General features: G+C 42.0%; 1 protein-coding gene across 3 annotated transcripts in view; it reads left to right on the plus strand.

The window, feature by feature from the left end:
• Positions 1-21912, plus strand: part of LOC125448020 (adenylate cyclase type 2-like) — a 591455-nt gene that overhangs the window by 459338 nt on the left and 110205 nt on the right. For all 3 annotated transcript variants that reach the window (XM_059653944.1, XM_059653945.1, XM_059653950.1), the window contains 2 exons: positions 9907-10039; positions 21168-21344. In XM_059653944.1, the coding sequence (XP_059509927.1) occupies positions 9907-10039; positions 21168-21344 (310 nt within the window). The remainder of the gene's footprint in view (positions 1-9906; positions 10040-21167; positions 21345-21912) is intronic.

Genomic DNA, 21912 nt, shown 5'->3' on the forward strand with positions numbered 1-21912 from the left:
AATAAGACGTCTGTGACCATGGGTTTGACCATACTCTTTGGCTGTTTTCTTCCTCTTTACACCATCCCTATAAATTTCACATCATCAGACTCTCACTCAAAACTACTGTTAAGGCAAATATCTGACTGATTGTCTGATAAACAGCAGTGACATGCAGAAGATTTTTTATATTGTTACTTCCCAATCCCACCTGGTTTTAGTGGTTAAAATGCACACCAAGTCACAGCCAAATGTTCTGCCCTACAGTATTCAGGCTGTCCATTTCACAGCTGAAGGTTAAGAGAGCCTGGAGTCACATCAGTAGTATGAAACAAGAAGCTACTAAGCACCTCTACCGTGAAGTTTTTTTTAAGTTTAATTTAAATAGATTGTTCAGGAAAGGTAGTGGATATAATTTAATCAATTCTAAATTATTAATCATTATTTAGCCACCAGTCAAATACTATATCGCAAGAATTTCTTGTACCCAATTATCTGATTTATGGTTTATCAAAAAATTAAGCTGTCATGAATGTGAAATCCCTGTAAATATTTAACAAAAGGTGCATCTATTCCCAATGGGTGCCCTATCTAACTCGTAAACACCCAAGAAGCAAATCGCTTCCTCTTGTCACAGCGCCAGTCATGTTTACAACAGCTATATTTCAGGCCTGGCAGTCAAACAGGGAAGAATTATTCCATCACTACCCAAGATCTTCTGATAAATCAGTACTCCCTGTGGTTGTCAAATAAAAATAACGACAGAAACATGATGGTGAAAATATGAAATCAAAATATTAGAACCATTCAGCAGGTCATGCAGCACCAATGCAGGAAGAAGGATTAACGGCACATCTTTCTCCAAAAAAGGGCAATGTTACATGTGAAAAGTTTTTAAAGATGAACATAAAGGAAAAGCAGGACCAAATCACAACAACCCTGCCCTTGCTAGCAGTTTTGATGACTATTTCCTGGTTGCATTTGAGATAACAATGTACTTTATGTTCAGATAGAAATGGATTTGAACGAATAATGCGTTACAGATTGTATCACATTAAAAGCTCTTAATATAAAGACCAGGTCAAGATAAGAGTCCTGAGGGAGGGGTCCAGGTGGATCAGGAATTTTGAAGACAAAGGGTGGGCCCAGACCTGCTGAACTTTTCCAGCAATTTCTACTTGTGTTTCTGTCAAGTCAATACTCCCTGAGAGTCTGACACCATGACAAATGTCAGCAGCTGTCAGAATCACTGTAAGGTTTCCTTTAATTTTAAGTTCCAATCAATTTAAGCATTATACATGATATATCTTTTGGACACAATTATACTGCATTGTGCTTACCTGGTGCCTGCAGGCTAACCAAGTTTGTGAGTCAATGGGAAGTGATCTAACTTAACAGCCCAAAGCTCGATATTATTCAACTGTTGATGCATTTGGCTGCAGATCCTTCTTGGTCCACGCAGTACATCCAGCTTCTGGTGCAGTGGACAATAGCCAAGTCTTCCTCAGAGCAAAAATTAAGGGCCTGTTTAGATATTTAAGATAAATGCTTTATTCTATGATTGTCTTCCCAGCAGCAGTCCAGTAGAGCCCGGAATAATTTGTTTCACTAAGTCTAATGGAATCAGAACAGTGATGTGTTCCAAATAAACCAGGAAATCAGAAGGTCCTAGAATAGGAGGCTGGGAGGTCGGGAACAACAGAAATGCAGCGCAGCTGAGATCCAGCAATTTTCTAGCAAATTGTACTAGTCTTCCAGAGGAGTTATCACAAAATTCCCATGAACCACAAAAGCTTAGGCATATGCACCCTTTTACGAAACAAAGACAGTAGTGAAGTACTTCCACTTTTCTTTGCAACAATATAAAGTAAACTGATAGAATTCAATCCACTTCAGGAGTAAGAATCTTGTAATAACACAGCATAACTAATTTCATTGGGATTATTGAATTATTTTTTGTTTACTAAATATTATATCTGACAGTTTTGTGGTCTGTGTTTCATAGAAATTGTGGAAAGGTTGAATTTGTGATAAATTCTGCAAAATCTATTTTATTTAATTTAATAATTTCTGCAATATTACAAAGTGAAAGGCCATTTAATAAAATCAAGGGAGAAATCAATTCATGTGTATTTGCAAAGATTTTTAATGTACATCAAGAAAACAAAACAAGTAAAGCAAGAGATTAGTTTAGATTCCCTACAGTGTGGAAACAGACCCTTTTGCCCAACAAGTCCACACTGCCCCTTGAAGCATCCCACCCAGACCCATCCCCCTATAACCCACACACCCCTGAGCACTATGGACAACTTAGCATGGCTGATCCACCTAGCCTGCACATCTTTGGACTATGGGAGGAAACTGAGCACCCGGTCGAAACCCATCCAGACACGGGGAGAATGTGCAAACTCCACACAGTGGCCTGAGGCTGGAATCGAACCCGGGTCCCTGGCGCTGTGAGGCTGCAGTGCTAACCACTGAGCCACCGTGCCGCCCCAAAAGATCGTAAGATGATCAGACATAAAAGCAGAAGTAGGTCATTTGGACCACCATGTCAGTTCTGGAATTCAATGAAATCATGGCTGATCTCATAACCTTAACTCCACTTTCCTGCCTTTTTCCCAAAGCCCATGTTTCTGTTTCTAATTGAAAATTTGTCCATCTTGCCTTGGGAATATACAGAGAGAGAGGAGGAGAGAGCTGCCCCGAGAAGAAATTCCTCATTATTGCCATTTGAATAGACAACCCCTTACTGTTAGATTATGTTTTGTGGCCCTAGATTCTCCCATAGTGGAAAATGACTGTCAGCATCTACCTTGCCAAGCACCCCAAGAATCTTACATGTTTCAATAAGGTTACCACCCATTCTCCTAAACCACAAGGAATACAGACCCAACCTACTGAACCCCTTCACATAAAATCTCCTTGTGCCCAGGATTACCCTAGTGAATCTTCACAAACTGGTGAATCTTCTCTGGACTGCATCCAGTGCCAGTATATATTTCCTTAGCTAAGGGCATGAAAACTGTTCATAGTATTCTAGGCATTGTCTGACCAGTGCCTCGTATTGTTTCAGAAGACTTTTGTATTTTTACACTCTATTTCCTTTGAAATGAAGTCCAACATTCATTTTGTCTTTCCTATTACCTGCTGACCTTGTATGCTAGTTCATTGTGAATTATACATAAGGATAGCCAAACTCCTTTTCTGCTTCCTGTGGTCTTTCTCCATTTAAGTAATATTTAGCTCCTCTATATTTACCGCCAAAGTGCTTAGCTTCACATCTTCGCACATTATATTTCATCTGCCAAGCTTTGTTGCCCACTCACTTCACTTGTCTATACCTCTCTACAGACTCGTGTCATCCTCACCACTTGCCTTCCCACCTATATTTTATGCCATCCACAAGCTCAGAGATAATACATGCACTTTTGTCATCCAAGTCCTTACTATATATTGTACCATCAGCACCACAATTGTTACAAGTTACCATCCTGAAAATGCCCCCTGATGATTTTCCTTGCACAAAGCCATGCTGATTCTACTTGGTTATATTTTGTATTTCTAAATGCTGTGTTATTATATCCCTTTTAGTAGTACTAACATTTTTCGAATAATAGATGTTAAGCTAATAGCCCCGCAGTTGCCTTTTTTTTGTCTCCTTCCCTTTTTGAATAAGGATGTCACGTTGGCAGTTTTCCAGTCCTTTGGGGATTCAAAGATTCTTGGGAGATGACTACCTGTGCCCCTGCTATCTCTGTAGCTACTTCCTTTAATATGCTAGGATGCAACTCAAGAGGACCAGGGTCTTATCAGTATTTTGCTCTATTAGTTTCCCTGGTATATTTTCGCTCGTGATCATTGTTCCATTTATTTTCTCACCTTATTTTTGCCATTTGATTATTTAGCCTTTTTTTTGCAAAGGAGAGTGATGTAGAGTATTTATTCAATGCTCTGTCATTCGCTTGTTCCCATTATTACTTCTCAATCTCATACTCTAAGGGGCTATGCTCCCTTCGGTCTTTCTCTTCCATTTTATAGTTTTAAATGCACTCTTGATATTGTTAACATTACTTGCTAGTTTACCCTCAAAGTTTCTCTCTCTTTGTTGCTTTTTTGGTCATCATTTGTTAGTTTCTAAAACTTTCTTTTCCCTTCCTTTCCACTAAGCTTTGCCACATTGTATATTTTTTTTTACAATTTTATTCTATCATTAACTTCCTTCCTTAACCATGATTGGTTTATCCCCTTCCAAGAATCATTCTTCCTTGCTCTGAAATTTCTTTATTTTGAGACATGAACTATTTTCTTAAACATTTGCCATTGTGCCTTAACCACTTTTGCTGCTGAACTCCCTTTTCAAGCCCACATCAACTAACTCTGCCTTCACTCCTTTGTAATTAGTCTTATTTAAGTTTAGCACAGTTGTTTGTGATCCAAGTTTCTCAAGCCGAACACTAAATTATACCAAGTTACAGCCACTGTTTTCTAAGGGATATTTTATTCTGACATCATTCATTAAACCTCCCTCAGTATACATCACAGATGTCCTGAATACACTGTATGAATTCTTCCTCAATGTCCTCTGCCAATCTGGTTTTCCCAATTTATATGAACATTAAAATCATCCATGATCAACATACTACCTTTTTATGTCCCCTCTGTATCTCTCAGTGCATTTTCGCCGCTGTTAGTAGCCTATAGACCACTTCCACCAGTTTCTTCCCATCATTATTACTTAACTCCAACCATATGGATTCTTGTACTTCCAGCACAAGATCATTTCTTGTTCTCATACTCATTCCATCTTGTACTAAAAGAGCTGACCCATTACCCTTTCCTTCCAGCCCGTTCTTTCAGGAAGCCATCCTGAATATTTAGTTTCCAGCTGTGATCTCCTTGAGGCGATCTATTAAATTAGATTCTCTTTTATTTATGTAAAAGATCAATGACGCTTTACAAGCATTAAATGACTATACTGCTTCATAAAATAATGGGAAAGTTCAATACTAGAGGTACTAATGTTTGGAAAGTAAAATAACTAAATTCAGTTCATTCACCCATTGGAATTTTTAATGGAATTAAACCAACTATTTATTACTGCAAATTAAGGTACCATGTTAAATATCCAGGTCCAGATCTTTTGTAAGTAATTAAATGATAAGAAATAAGGAAGAAAATTGTATGGGTTTAATTTCCTTAGGGATTTTCAATTTTATTATATGTTGACTCAGTTGAGGTGGGAAAATTTGAAAGAGATACTTACTTATTAATAAAGATTTGAAGAAATGGTTGGGAATTGGGAATAAAGGGCCAGATTTTTGCTGTTGCTGTACATAGGGCTAGTCAAGACATATTCTGGCTCACTACAACCACCTGCATTTCACTCTGGGGAGAGGGGATGGGTGCAGAATGGAGTAAGGCCTATAATCCCTGGACACAGTCAGAGGCAGCCATAGGTCGCCTAGTGCCAAGGCAGGCTGTTTAAAACTTATGTTCGCTGGGTCCTTTAACCATGAAATTTGAGGCCTCCCTAGATCATAATCTCACTGGCACTCATCCACATCCCATGACAGATCCATATTAACTCATGTCAAACATGCTACCACCACCCACCACACACACATGCACGCACGCACGCATGCACGCGCGCGCTTATCCACTGATGCCCTGCCACCATCCATTTCATTCACGTCTGTTATTCAAGCTTGTGCAGTGTGGGCAAACCTCCAGAACCTTGTTAAGAAAGAAAAATTGTCTAAATGTCTGATACAAGCTCACTATATTTAAAAAGGAAATTCCATCATTAAAGCCCATTCAAAACCTTTAAACCCCATCATTTACTTAATCGCGTATAAAAACAAGCAGCCTTGTATTCAACACATCACATCAAATACAACTAATCATTTACTAACATCTTTGAGCTGTCAAACTGTGAATTTAATACACCCTGCTGAAATAATTGTAGGTTGCGAAAGTGGTTGAGTGTTAATAACGTAATGATAGACCTTGAGGATATGACAGTTATTGTAATAAACAGATATTATAATTGCTAAAAAATTATTTAAATTCTAAATAAAAAACCAAAAGAACTGCTGATGCTGGAAATCAGAAACAAAAACAGAAATTGCTAGAAAACCTCAGTAGGTCTGACAGCATCTGTGGAAAGAAATTAGAGTTAACGTTCCGGGTCCAGTGACCTTTCTTCAGAACCGCTGAGACACTCCAGCAATTTCTGTTTTTGTTTTACTTGAACTCTCTCTGACATGGACGGACTTTATTTTCATATTTAGAGGCTTGGGGATTTAAATAATTTGTTAGCTTGAGTTCTATGGAATTCATTCGCTCTTCACAATCATTTAGATCTACTCTAAAAATCTGTAAGTATCATACAATGAGAGCTTGCTGGTCCAAAACATGAGAATTTCAGAGCAGAATGTTGTAGCAGACCCATTAGAACAAATGGCTTTCTTATGTTTCATATGCTGCAACAGATTCACCTCCAAGATCACTATCTTTCAAGTATTACATTACGTGGGTTTCCCCAGGTGCCCCGGTTTCCTGACACAGTCCAGAGATGTGCAGGTTAAGTGGATTGGCCGTATTAAAAATTGCCCCAAGTTGTCCCAGGATGTGCAGGGTAGGTGGGCTAACTATGGTAAATATGGGGCTTCAAGAAACGGATGCAGTGCTGTTCAGACAGCTGGTGCATACTTGTTTGGCTGAATAGCCTCTATCTGCACTGTAGGGATTCTATGATTGCAGAGTATATGCTTAGTTTACAGTGGAGACATTGTTAAAAGGATATTTCTAACTTCTAAAACCTCAAAGTGTTTCAGTGCTAATTAACTACTTTTGAAATGTAGCCAGTGTTGTGTTTACAAACAAATATATAAGTCAGATTGTATAGCCAGATTTAAAAAGAACAAGAGTAAAATTTGTTTTTGAGTTACTGGCTGAAAAATAAATATTATCTATGTCACAGGGAGAGAAGATCTTTATTGCTGTTTTGGGAATGTTGCCATGGGATCTTTTATGTTTGCCTGAAAAGTAGATGTATCCTCAATGTAGCATCTATAGTGTTCTTTCAGTAATGCACTGAAATCCCACAATAAATTACATAAGCAAACCTTGCAGCAGAACTTGTGCACAAAAACTTCTGACATAGCTTGCAATACAATCAACTGAGCCAAAACGATGGTCACGTAGCAAGAGATAAAATTCAGAAGTTTCAACATTTAAAACTCAGGTTATAATATGTTACTATTTACTAGAACAGCTGACAAGGATGCTCATTCTTTCCCTGTCTTTTTGCAAGATCTATAACTTTCAGACATTAACTATCAGGAAATGATTTTAAAAGGAAGAAAATGAGCTTTGGCTGTTTAATATGATCACTACTGTTAAATTTCCTTGCACAGGTGACTGAGATAGTATACACCTGAGCATCAATTTTTACCTGAGCCTGGGAAACTTACCCATGCAGTGTTGCACCTTCTGAAATGCACACCCTACGCATGTGTGACTTACCTGGACTTTTTTTTAATTTTCACATAGGGGTCACATTAGCAATACATTATGTGAGCCGCAAGAGAGTGCTCTGGAATATTGGGCTGGAGATGGGCCTTTTGCAAAGCAAATGTCGGAATACCAGCACTACACCCCAGCTCCCAACATTATTTAAAGGCCCACTCAATCTTATTCCTTACTTTCTCACCCTCCCACCCATCACATGCTGCTCACTTCTGTTCAGCTCATGCATGGGCCTCCATGTCACCTCAGTTCCCTACCCCTATATCCACGATTGTCACTCATCCAATATACACTGTGTACCTTCCCCTGGAGCCAAGCAATGGCAGTGGGAAGTACTTCTAAAAACTAGAGACAAGTTAAACCTCTAACAATCTAATTAAGCTGTGGATTCAAACACACTATCATTGAGAACAGAAAACAAAACCGTAGTGGCAATACTTTAAGCACTGAATTGATTTGTAAACATACAAGAAGGTGCATCAAAATTATATTGCATTTTTAAATATTCCAAGTTTTAGTCATTGTTGGATCAGTAAATTACCTACCAACGTAAGTACATCATTAACTTTTGAAACCCAGTTAAGCATTCATAATGGCTACAGAAGATGTAACAAAAGTGCCCAGCTCCATTATCTGAAGAATAATGCTCCATTTCATTTATGGAACTGCGTGCCAGCCAATGTATTGAGGGAAGCAGATGCAGGATTTTTTTTCAGTTTTCATTAGTGAGGAAGTGTTGACACAGCCAGAACTGTCATGATTTAGATAAAACCAGAAAATCTGATAACTCCCTTTTTTCTATATTATTAATGCATATATGAAAAATTACTATAATGCATGACAATAAATCCACAATGTTGATCAATGTAACAAAAAGCTTATCTTTGCAGAACAGGTATTGATAGTTAATTACTACATGAAAAACACATCTATATTCTAATAGACCATCGAGTAATAACATTTGAAGATATCAGATATTTTACAGCCTGCTTTAGAATGTTCCAGATGTCTTAGCAGTTTTCCTGCAACCGTTCCAAATTAGCCAATGAGGTATATTCTTTCAGAGTTTGCAAAACCCATGCGAGCATGTAAGAATAATGTGCTGGGTAAAACATAATTTCCTAGTTGTCCTCACAATGGGAATCTGAACTCATAAGAAAATGGTTTGCATGCATTCTGTACCCAAGATCTTCCCAAATTGCTAGAAGGCCACAGAAAAATGGTGTGGCACCAGAAGACCTATAAAAAGTAATTTCCCCAAAAACAAACTAAGACTTGAGTTTTCACTATGGTGCTTAGCCTGTCAAAACAGCAAAACGTAGGTAAGCTCAAAATACAGAAGTGATACCCTTGAACATGGCAGTTACCATTTGTGCTGAGGTGGAAACAATTTTAGGAATCAGAAGTTCCTCCTGCTATTGTGTGATTTTAGTGAACTTAGTGACTGAGAAATGCATAGTTTAGACCCAGCAGGAGTAAGTCTGAGTGTTGTAGATTTGTTTTGGATGATCAGGGTATGTTTTTGGAGGGGTATGGCACCACTTTTGACATGGTTCCAGGACACATTTCGTGAGTTGTCTTTTGGGAGATGTAAGGTGCCTTTTGGAATTATTAAAATAGATATAAATAGGTATAAAATGCACATAAACCCAAAAACAGCTAAATTCAATGGAATAGTCAACAAACCTGTCAAAGGTAACAGTCAAAAGGATCTGTAAAAATGAGCTTTCAAAAATATCAAGGCATTTGAAAGTCAAATTCTTGAAAACTTCTAGAAAAATATCTGCAATTATTGAAAAGAAATTTGCTTGCCATTTCACTTTGTTGACGTAAAGCTGAGATTACTGGATTAGTGCTACGTGGAGATTAGGTGGAGAGGTATTGCTTGACTTGGAGGTCATGAAGGGTCATGGGGAATAGCTAGCTGGCATGATATAGCATGCTTGGAGCATGAGGAATGTGATTAATGCAGTGCTGTTTGATTTTTTGAACTTCAATACCATGTTAGTGTATGAAGGGGAACCTTTAGTGTGGCTCACCTCTACACTCAGCACTCTTGATTCAGGATTTCCTGATCTGATTCCTAGGGAACTCTGTCATTCTAGAGTGAAAATCCCAATGTCTGGCCAACTTCTGGGCTGGGCTACATTCCCTACGCATGAGTGAAAATCTGGACTTGGGTTCAGTGTTTCTTGACCCAATTCACATTTCCGTAGGGAAATGGAAACCTAGCCACTGTATACAAAGATTAATGGTTGTAATTCATTCATCCATGAGGCTAAGTTTGAACTATTTCACATATTTACTAGGCCTTTGATGCTTGACATTTACTTCCAATAATATATTATGTTGCACTTATAGTTTTCAATTTTGTCTTATTTTTGACCATGTTAGGCGTGTCCATATCACTTCTGTCACATTGGAGCATTTAAATGGAGCTTACAAAGTGGAGGATGGTAACGGCCATATCCGAGACCCCTATCTAAAGGAGCACAACATCAGGACACATTTAGTAATTAACCCAAAGGTAAGCTCTCCATGATAAGCAAAAGGATAGCCAATCAGTGATTGTACCGAGATACAAGGCCGATGTTATGGGTTTTATGACAGTTTAAATTGACATAGTGCTATCAGACCATAGGCTGCTCTATGATTATAGAGAAAGAGAGAGAGAGAGAGAGAGAGACACAATGGTGGTGATTTAACTTGAGGGTCACCATGCCTCAGGCAAGGGGAGTGGTTAAGAAGGAGGATCCTTCATACTAAAATAAGTCAGTGTGGGAATTGAACTCACTCTACATTGCAAACCAGTCATCCAGCCAACTGAGCTGATACCTTTGACTTTGTGAAAGAAAGGATACAAAGGAAACCATTGAGATGTTAGGTTATAAATTTTCCTAAAATGCCACTGAATATCATAGTCTGCCATGGTACAAAAAAGGTGCACTAGCTGTAGGATGTAAGGTACCATGCAAGAATATGTGCAGAAAGCAACATAAAAATTTAGAAAAACAGATGAAAGGTAGATACAAAAACCAGTTTGTAATCTGAGATAGAGATAATAGGAACTGCAGATGCTGGAGAATCCAAGATAATAAAATGTGAGGCTGGATGAACACAGCAGGCCAAGCAGCATCTCAGGAGCATAAAAGCTGACGTTTCGGGCCTAGACCCTTCATCAGAGAGGGGGATGGGGTGAGGGCTCTGGAATAAATAGGGAGAGAGGGGGAGGCGGACCGAAGATGGAGACAAAAGAAGATAGGTGGAGAGAGCTTAGGGGGGGAGGTAGGGAGGGGATAGGTCAGTCCAGGGAAGACGGACAGGTCAAGGAGGTGGGATGAGGTTAGTAGGTAGATGGGGGTGCGGCTTGGGGTGGGAGGAAGGGATGGGTGAGAGGAAGAACAGGTTAGGGAGGCAGAGACAGGTTGGACTGGTTTTGGGATGCAGTGGGTGGAGGGGAAGAGCTGGGCTGGTTGTATGGTGCAGTGGGGGGAGGGGATGAACTGGGCTGGTTTAGGGATGCGGTGGGGGAAGGGGAGATTTTGAAGCAGGTGAAGTCCACATTGATACCATTAGGCTGCAGGGTTCCCAAGCGGAATATGAGTTGCTGTTCCTGCAACTTTCGGGTGGCATCATTGTGGCAGTGCAGGAGGCCCATGATGGACATGTCACCTGGAGAATGGGAGGGGGAGTGGAAATGGTTTGCGACTGGGAGGTGCAGTTGTTTGTTGCGAACTGAGCGGAGGTGTTCTGCAAAGCGGTCCCAAGCCTCCGCTTGGTTTCCCCAATGTAGAGGGAGCCACACCAGGAGTCCACCTATCTGAACTCCATTTTCTCCCCTTTGGTCCAGGAACTCCCTACCTACGTCCGTGACATGACCCACGCCCTCCACCTCCTCCAGGACTTCCAATTCCCTGCAACCAACACCTCATCTTCACCATGGACGTCCAGTCCCTATACACCTGCATTCCGCATGCAGATGGCCTCAAGGCCCTCTGCTTCTTCCTGTCCCGCAGGCCCGACCAGTCCCCCTCCACCAACACCCTCATCCGCCTAGCCGAACTCGTCCTCACCCTCAACAACTTCTCTTTTGAATCCTCCCACTTCCTACAGACTAAGCGGGTGGCCATGGGCACCCGCATGGGCCCCAGCTATGCCTGCCTCTTTGTAGGTTACGTGGAACAGTCCCTCTTCCGCACCTACACAGGCCCCAAACCCCACCTCTTCCTCCGGTACATTGATGACTGTATCGGTGCCGCCTCTTGCTCCCCAGAGGAGCTCGAACAGTTCATCCACTTCACCAACACCTTCCACCCCAACCTTCAGTTCACCTGGGCCATCTCCAGCACATCCCTCACCTTCCTGGACCTCTCAGTCTCCATCTCAGGCAACCAGCTTGTAACTGATATCTATTTCAAGCCCACCGGCTCCCACAGCTACCTAGAATACACCTCCTCCCACCCACCCTCCTGCAAAAATTCCATCCCCTATTCCCAATTCCTCCGCCTCCGCCGCATCTGCTCCCACGATAAGACATTCCACTCCCGCACATCCCAGATGTCCAAGTTCTTCAAGGACCGCAACTTTCCCCGCACAGTGGTCGAGAACGACCTTCACCGCGTCTCCCGTATTTCCCGCAACACATCCCTCACACCCCGCCCCTGCCACAACCGCCCAAAGAGGATCTCCCTCGTTCTCACACACCACCCCACCAACCTCCGGATACAACACATCATCCTCCGACACTTCCGCCATCTACAATCCGACCCCACCACCCAAGACAGTTTTCCATCCCCACCCCTGTCTGCTTTCCGGAGAGACCACTCTATCCGTGACTCCCTTGTTCGCTCCACACTGCCCTCCAACCCCACCACACCCGGCACCTTCCCCTGCAACCGCAGGAAATGCTACACTTGTCCCCACACCCCCTCCCTCACCCCTATCCCAGGTCCCAAGATGACATTCCACATTAAGCAGAGGTTCACCTGCACATCTGCCAATGTGGTATACTGCATCCACTGTACCTGGTGTGGGTTCTTCTACATTGGGGAAACCAAGCGGAGGCTTGGGGACCACTTTGCAGAACACCTCCGCTCAGTTCGCAACAAACAACTGCACCTCCCAGTCGCAAACCATTTCCACTCCCCCTCCCATTCTCCAGATGACATGTCCATCATGGGCCTCCTGCAGTGCCACAATGATGCCACCCGGAAGTTGCAGGAACAGCAACTCATATTCCGCTTGGGAACCCTGCAGCCTAATGGTATCAATGTGGACTTCACCAGCTTCAAAATCTCCCCTTCCCCCACCGCATCCCTAAACCAGCCCAGTTCGTCCCCTCCCCCCACTGCACCACATAACCAGCCCAGCTCTTCCCCTCCACCCACTGCATCCCAAAACCAGTCCAACCTGTCTCTGCCTCCCTAACCTGTTCTTCCTCTCACCCATCCCTTCCTCCCACCCCAAGCCACACCCCCATCTACCTACTAACCTCATACCACCTCCTTGACCTGTCCGTCTTCCCTGGACTGACCTATCCCCTCCCTACCTCCCCACCTAAGCTCTCTCCACCTATCTTCTTTTCTCTCCGTCTTCGGTCCGCCTCCCCCTCTCTCCCTATTTATTCCAGAACCCTCACCCCATCCCCCTCTCTGATGAAGGGTCTAGGCCCGAAACGTCAGCTTTTGTGCTCCTGAGATGCTGCTTGGCCTGCTGTGTTCATCCAGCCTCACATTTTATTATCTTGTAATTTGAGATAACAAGGTGTGGAGCTGGTTGAACACAGAGGGCCAAGTAGCATCAGAGGAGCAGGAAAGCTGACGTTTTGGAACTGGACCCTTCAGAAAAAATGAAGGACGGTCCAGACCCAAAAAGTCAGCTTTCCTGCTCCTCTGATGCTACTTGGCCCCCTGTGTTCATCCAGCTCTACACCTCATTTTCTCAGATTCTCCGGCATCGGAGGTTCCCGCTCTCCCTGTTTATAATTTGATGCTTTTAAAAATCCCTAGCATTACATTTCCTTTACTTAAATGAAGCTCCATATCCAGAATTTTACAAGGTATAGGATATGGGCTAGAACTCTAGGGGTTGCAGGGGACATGAGTTGAAAAATTGGATAGGAAGGCATGGAAGACAGGATGATCTTACCATGATCACTGGCATTTGACTAATGAATAACCCTCCAGGCCAAATAAGGGTCAGCTAAAGATTTATTCATGCCATCACTAGTGTTTTATCAGTGGGGCCTCTTGTCACATGAGGGATTGCCATTGCGGACTTCAAATGGCCCACAAAGAGACCGCTTTTGGCAAGGACCACACCACGGCAGAACCTCCCCATCCCGCTCCCGCATTTCCCACTTTCCCTTAGCCTGAGCCTGCCTAACTGACCTTAGTGGGCCAGAACCCACTTACTATGGTTCCAGACTGGTGACCATGCCACAGCTCCAGAACAGGAGCATTTCCAGCTGTGACCACCACTCTTGATGGCGCTGCTGCAGTGGTAAAGCTGCTGGCCCTCATTACCTGATGGATCAAAAATCTAGTTAGGGCTCACAGAAGCACCTGAAGTTGCATTGCTATCATCCACAGAAAATCCAGGCCTGCAACTGTGAACTAATTTTTTTAAGGCCAGAGATATTGTCCAAAAGTAATTGGTATTTAATAACCTGTTCATACCAATACACTCCTGAATGCCCTTGCTTGTGCATCTCATGGAGGGCGGAGATCACATTTACTATGTTACGTTGTGTGGAGTGGGGAACCCTGATGCCTTCCCATCTCTGACCTAATTAAGTCCAGTGCGGAAGGCTCCTGGATGGCCTTCCTACCTGGCTATTAATTAGGCAAACAATTCCTAATAAAGGCCTTCAGTCCACTGCTGCTGACTTTCAAACAAGGGCAGGTGGAGCAATTGCTACGTGAGTAAATGCTGTTGAGTTTGTTTTCAAGATTCCCGTGTACGTCCCCTTGTCAGTACCCTATCAAATAATGAATTATCAGGAAAGAGCAGGAGTTGTCTAGTGGTTATGTCACAGAACTAGAAACCTAGAACCTCAGGTTAATGTTCTGAGAGAGTGGGATTGAATCTTACCATGGAAAATGATGAAATTTTAGTTCATTAAAAATAAATGGTGACTGTGTAACTACGGTTGATTGTCATAAAAATCCGTCTGGTTCATTAATGTCCTTTAGGGAAGGAAACTGCCATCCTTACCTGGTCTGCCTTACACGTGACTCCAGACCTACAGCAATGTGATTGATTCATAGCTGCCCTCTGAGAAATTAGGGATGGGTAATAAGTGCTAGCCTAACGAGCAGCACCCACATCCTGTCAATGAAATTTTTAAAAATTGGGGTACAGGGGGTGAGCTGTAGGCCATTTGTTAATTTCCCTGCCTCCCCACCCCACTCCAGCAAGAGAACCCTCACCCTGTTACCCCATTTCCTCTCTTTTACTTAGGGACTGGGTCCCTCACTAAGTTTAAGCCTCTGTGGAAGGACTGCCAGCAGCTACCACTGCTTCCCCTGTGTTGCTGCTTACACAAAGAGTTACTATCCTCTGAGGGTTTCCAAAGTGGATCCTGAGCTAGGAAAGGCCAGTCAGTCACTGGCCAGCTTAGTGCCTGACTGACTCTTAATATGGGATGAGTCATTTCTGAAGAAAACAGTACAAGATTCTTACATTGAGAGATAACAAAGTGTGGAGCTGGATGAACACAGCAAGCCAAGCAGCACCTTAGGAGCTTTTGTGCTCCTAAGATGCTGCTTGGCCTGCTGTGTTCATCCAGCTCCACACTTTGTTATCTCGGATTCTCCAGCATCTGCAGTTCCCATTATCTAAGATTCTTACAAGCTCACCAGCTGCAGGGTGGGTCTCAGGCAGCTAGATTAAATTCCACCCTTTATTTGCTTTAAAATATTATGTAAATATTTAAATAAGAATTTGCCTTGGGAATACACCAACTATACAAGTAATGCTGAGAAAGGTTGCTTTTCATCTAAAATGGGAATTTTGTTTTGGAAATATAAAATTGTCTCGGGAAATGAATGACTTGGAAGAATAAGAATATGCTTTATTACATATTCATTGAATCTTCTGATTCTAGACAAAGCTGCAGGTTGCATTATCTTTTCAAATGGACCCTGTCCTTGAAAATATTACTACTGTACAACTGCTGTGCAATATTCCAGTTGTGTATTCTGCATTTTGTTTTGATCCGTAGCAGTTTTTGCTGCATGTTATAATGCTGACAACACCATTGCTTTTAAAAGTATACATTTTAAAATACTATTTTTGGCCAGTTGTCTGATGGAAGTATAGAGTTGACAGTTTACATGACTGAGAAATCTGTCAGTGGAATTATTTTTTTCATTATTGACAGTATATATTCTCTTAAGGAGGCACACACCACGTAAATAAGTTTGAAGAGCAAATGTTCAAGACTTCGGGATGAATTTTAATTTTCAGACCCATTCACCCACATTGTGAGCATCTAAACATTTCAGTCCAATTCATGACCAAACATGAAGAAAATCTGCAGCAATCTTCTATAGCTCCAACATTTAGAGGAACCCTATTTAAAGTTGGGAACTAAGTGTGGTGTGTCAAAATTTGCAGATGACACTAAGGTGCATAGTAGAGCAAATTGTGCAGAAGACACTGAAAGTCTGCAGAGCGATATAGATAGTCTAAGTGAGTGGGCAAAGGACTGGCAGATGGAGTACAATGTTGATAAGTGTGAGGTCATCCATTTTGGTAGGAATAACAGCAAAATGGACTATGTTTTAAACGGTAAAATGTTGCAGCACGCTGCTGTGCAGAGGGACTTGTGTGTCCTTGTGCATGAATCGCTAAAAGTAGGATTGCAGGCGCAGCAGGTAATTAAAAAGACAAATGGAATTTTGTCTGCCATTGCTGGAGGGATGGAGTTTAAAAACAGGGAGGCTATGCTGCAGCTGTTTCGGGTCCTGGTGAGGCCACACCTAGAGTACTGTGTGCAGTTTTGGTCTCCTTACTTGAGAAGAGAGATACTAGCACTGGAGGGGGTGCAGAGGAGATTCACTTGGTTGATTCCAGAGTTGAGAGGGTTGGATTATGAGGAGAGACTTGAGTAGACTGGGATTATACTCACTAGAATTGAGAAGAATGAGGGGAAATCTTATAGAAACATACAAGATTACGAAGGGAATAGAAAAGGTGGAGGTAGGGAGGTTGTTTCCGTTAGCAGGTGAAACTAGGACTAGAGAGTGGTGATAATGATGTGGGCTTTAATGATGTGTTCCTCTGAAAAGAGGAAGCAAGATGCCTCAGAAAAGAGTTTGGCATGGCTGTAAGTAGAAGAGGAGGTTAGCAGAAGGAATATAGAACTTCTCTCCTGAAGAACAAACTACAAGGGTTCATCTCAGGGCTCCTCACTTACTCTCTTATGCCTACCTTAATGCTCACAGCACCTCCAGCAGCCTTGCCATTTTCATGCTTTGCCACTTCAGCTAAAGCCTAAAGGCTTAAAGTACTTCGGTTCTGCAGAAGGTTCACTAGACCTGAAACATTAACTCTGTTTTCTCTCAACAGATGTTGTCAGACCTGCTGAGATTTTCTGGCAATTTTGGTTTTTGTTCTCAAAGTACTTGGTCTTGCCTTGCTGCTCAGTGCAGACACAAAGCCAGGCAGCTTCTTGTGGTTGTCAGTAGATATCAGTCAATGATGTGCACATTTTGCAGTATGGCACAATGTGGTGCCAGTCTCACAGCTGCAGTATTTGGCAAACACATTGCATGTGTATTACCTGATTGGCCATATCTGAAAGCCGTCAGTCAAGAAACATCTTTCAGTCAGGGGACTTGATAAGTAGGCCAAGGGCAGCCTCCGATATTTGCCCAGGAATTATTGTTACTCATTCATGGGATGTGGGTGTCACTGGCTAGGCCAGCATCTACTCTCCATCCTCATTGCCCAGAGGTCAGTTAAAAGTCAACTACATTGGAGCTAGAGACAGAGGCCTCCAAACGATTTGGTTACCAATTAAGTATAACACAGCCACATGGCAGACAACATGGACTAAAATTCTGTTCAGGTCAGTTGCGACTGAAATATGATGATCGGCCCAAAGATGAGTTATAACTCTCTCTCTTGTCAGGTTGATTTAGACCTTTCATCTCACCTGGACCTTCCAATTGTTCTCCGATTTTGGTATATGAGGAGGATGAAAACACCATACAGTTGATGATTCATTCTGAAGATACACTTTTGGACGGTGTGCACCCTTTCCAGCTGAGATATCTATTTCTTTGTAGGGCTGTCAAGAGAGGAGTGAGTCATTACATAATGAATCTGACATCACTGTGCAGAGTTCAAGTGATGGAGACAGGAGAAACAAAGTAGAGGTCTCCATCAGAGGGCGTAGAATCCTCCCAGCTCTTCCTTATCAAATGCAGATGTGAGACGTCAGGGTCATAGCTGAAAATGAGTAGCAGCAGAAAATAGAGAAAATAGCAGCAGAGTTTCTGTCAACCTTTCCAGCTGTGCTACACATGATGCTGAAGAGATTGAAAACTCTGTTCAAAGTATGAGTGCCATGGTGTCTACATCTATGTGGTAGATGTAGCTAGCAACCTGGGCCCGACCAAAGGCCCATGCACTCAATCTGCCACATTATTAAAGATTTTAAAAACCTCACCTTAGCCATTCAGTAACTTGTTGAAATGCAGCAACAACTCTCCAACCCTTGGTAAGAATGAATGTGTAGGTAGGCCATGGCAGAGAAGATTGAGCAATAGTAGCATTGTCAAATGGAAGATACAGCTCTCTTCAGAGCAATTCCACTCTGGCTCCTCCTGTCGCTTCTTTTCCTCCTCTGACAAAATGTAGAGTGCATGTCAACTTCCTCCTCCTGAAGTATTAATCCTTATTGCTGTGCAGTGTTCTGCAAGGAACATACTAAAAAGTGTTTCCAGGTCTCTTAAGGCACATATATTGCGTCTTCAGCAATTCAGTTGCTTGTTTAACTACAACTTGTATGACATCTGTTGTAACTTACCTTGGCATTAGTGTTTGGGCTTCTCACAGGTTTCCTTAGGAAGTTGCCCATATCTTCAAACTCTACTGGGAGGTCTGAATATCTGTGGTAGCCTTAGCAGGCACAGGGTGTGTATGTAGCTGTTTCCATGCAATCTGCAGCTCACTTACAGTGTGAAGGAGAGAAGTAATGAACCCTCGAGCTGTTTCTGGGCTCAGGTTTTGGTATGATACACTTTACAACTGTGGCTTTGTCAGATAATTGCACATCACTTGGTCATTTATATTGTACAAACAGATCTGCAACTTGAAACTGGCCTTATGCAGTATCCAGACCACAACATGTAATGGATTTGGTGGAGAGGGTAGATGGTTACCAGTTGAAGTTCAATATAAAGAAGAATAAGCTGATACATTTTTTTAACATGGAATGTCAGTATAAAATAAGTTCAGTTGTAAAGTTTGCAGGGACAGAGAGATCTTGGTGGAGATGTGAATAAGCCCACAAAGTTTGCAAGCCAGTTAGAGAGCAATTATTAAAGCATTTATGTATTATAAGCTTCTCTAACTATGGCCTTGAGTGCAACAGCAGGGAGAGTACGCTCAATTTATATAGGACCCCAGTTAAACTTCATCTTGAAACATTGTGTAAAGTTTTGCTTGCCAGACAAGATAGATTGAATGGCTTCCTTCTGCACTGCAGCAATTATGTGATTCTGGGCCAATGGTTTCAAACTGTCAATTGGGATGATCTATATTTACTGGCTCCATTTGCTGGAGACCAGTCAGCACAATTGAGAGGCTTCTCAGCCAAAGATCCTGGAGTCCCATAGAGACACAAGCCTCACTGTTTTTATTATCCCTGACCCACCTCCTAATCACTGCTGACATTTATTATGATCTTATGACAGTTGCTGATCAGCTGAAAATAAATTGTTGAAGACAGCTCCTGCGTAATTTGGGGTGCCTTGATTGGCATATGTGCAATTTGTGACTCAGAGAAACAGAATTCAAACTCTCACTCATTTCAGTGGGCTTGCTTAGAAGCAAAGTGCATTACGTGCTGGATCTAGCATTGACATTTGGTCATCTGTGAGATGCATTTGTGTGCAACTGATTTTAAGGTCCTACAAACATAATCTCATTGTCTACCAAAATACTGAGATGACGGATACCCACTTACATAACATCATCTAATTTCATCCCTACATCAGTTTATCTGCTACTGAATCTCTCAGGTTTGCTTTTGTTATCTCTAAATTTGTCTATTCCAATGCATAATATGGGTTCCATATTATATATTCTGCACAAATGTGAGGTCATTTAAAATGCAGTATTTCATTTTTTAATAATGGTAAGTTCTATTCATCCAGCACCCGTTTGTGATTGCTATCTTACATTAACTCTCAGTTAATGTGTGCTTCAATTTGAAAATTCTCATTCTTTATTTAAACTCCATCCATGGCCTTATCCCACCCCCTTCCCCATCACTTCCAGCCTCCTCCAGCCACACAATTGGTGATGCTACCTTAAGTCACCTCAACCTTAAGCCTTGGAATTCTCTCCCTAAACCTTTCTACATCTGCCTCTCCCCTGACCCAGTTTTTGAATTTCTCTACAAGTATGACCTTACATCGTTGGTGTCTAATGTTGCATTATGATGCTTCTTCTAGGAGGCTGCAAATGTCCATGACCACTTGAAGACCACAAGATATAGAGGCAGAATTAAGCCATTTGGCCCATCATGCCTGCTCCACCATTTGACCATGGCTAATATCTTTCTCAAAAATGTCCACTGAGGCACTGGTGTTCAGGAAACATATTCTAAGCCTGTATACCCGAGATTGGGAGATATCCCTTGCTATAAATCAGAGCTCTGTGATTATCTCCTCTGTTATGTGAAGTGGCAGGTGGTTGAGGAGCAAATCACTGGTCCTCCGCTTATTTCTGGGACCCAACAGCTGCAATGGTGACTTCCATGTTGCTTTGAAAATTGAAATCTGGAAAATCCAGTTCAAATACAGCATTTGCAGAAATGCTGTTCAAAACATGAAACATTCCCTGAAAAGTAGTGAAAGCACCTGCTATGAGTAGAAGTCTATCAGTTGAGCATAAAAGTGTATGTCAGAACACAGTCATTAAAGAATTTCTTTCCTTTTGATTACTTAGCTTGGTTAAATCCCAGTGTTCTCTTGCCTTCTGTTTCCTGACAGGTTTCGCAAAATCTGGGGAGCTGAAGTGCAATGCAGTTAAAATCAGAATCCTTGGTGAAACAAATGCAGCTAATGATTATTTTACTGATGTGGCAGACCTGTCTGTTCCACACAGGTTTCCAGTTTACAGCTGAAGAACACATTTATGTTAAAAGTTGAACTCCTACAGCTTTTAATATGTCTGTATGTGTAAAGAACTGTGGCTCATGGCATAGATTTTTTAAAAATTGGTAAATAGTAATGGTTTAAAAGCTTGACATTTTGATATAGTGTGCTGGTAACAAGATTTCTTTCAGGTATGTGTGGTCCTAGATCTCCTTAACTTTGTGTTCTGATAATGTGTATTTTCATGAAGACTGTGCAGTTTGATTTTGTAACCTTTACGAAGTGCTGATTTTTTTAATGTCCTCATTTTAAAATTTATAGGTGGAGAGACGTAGCCCTCAACAACATTACAGACATAGGCACACTGCAGATGGAGCCAAAATGAGAGCCTCTGTTCGTATGACCAGATATCTGGAGTCCTGGGGAGCAGCCAAACCCTTTGCACATTTACACCATCGAGACAGTATGACAACTGAAAATGGAAAAATCAACACAGTTGTAAGGATGAGCTAGTGTATTTTATTTTTTGGGAGGCTTTTCTATAATTCTTACTTTTGTCGAAAGCTGATTACTGTACAACAACAAAACAATTTTAGAGAAGTATCCATAAATAGAAAACCATAAGATTTGTTTGTATATGTGCTGTATTGATTGGCACTATTATTGTGTTTATTTGTATGTATTCTTAAATTGCTGCATGGGGCAGCACGGTGGCTGACTGGTTAGCACTGCTACCTCACAGCTCTAGGGACCCTGGGTTCGAATCTATCCTTGGGTGACTGTCTTTGTGGAGTTTGCGCGTTCTCCGTGTGCCTGGGTGAGTTCCCTCCAGGTGCACCAGTTTTCCACCTCTGGTTCAAAGATGAGCACTTTAAGTGGACTGGTCATGGGAAGTGTAGGGTTACAGGGATAGTGCAGGGTCTTCGAAGGGCTCGTGCAGACTCAATGGGCCAAATGGTGATTCTGTGTTCTCGAGTGAGGTTGTAGACAGTTTGTGGAGATGCATGCAAATATACAAGTGAAAGCCCATGTAACCAAGGATCCTAACATAAGAGAGTCTTGTATA

Source organism: Stegostoma tigrinum, chromosome 2, assembly GCF_030684315.1.
Source record: "Stegostoma tigrinum isolate sSteTig4 chromosome 2, sSteTig4.hap1, whole genome shotgun sequence".
In the NCBI taxonomy this organism is placed as follows: domain Eukaryota; kingdom Metazoa; phylum Chordata; class Chondrichthyes; order Orectolobiformes; family Stegostomatidae; genus Stegostoma; species Stegostoma tigrinum.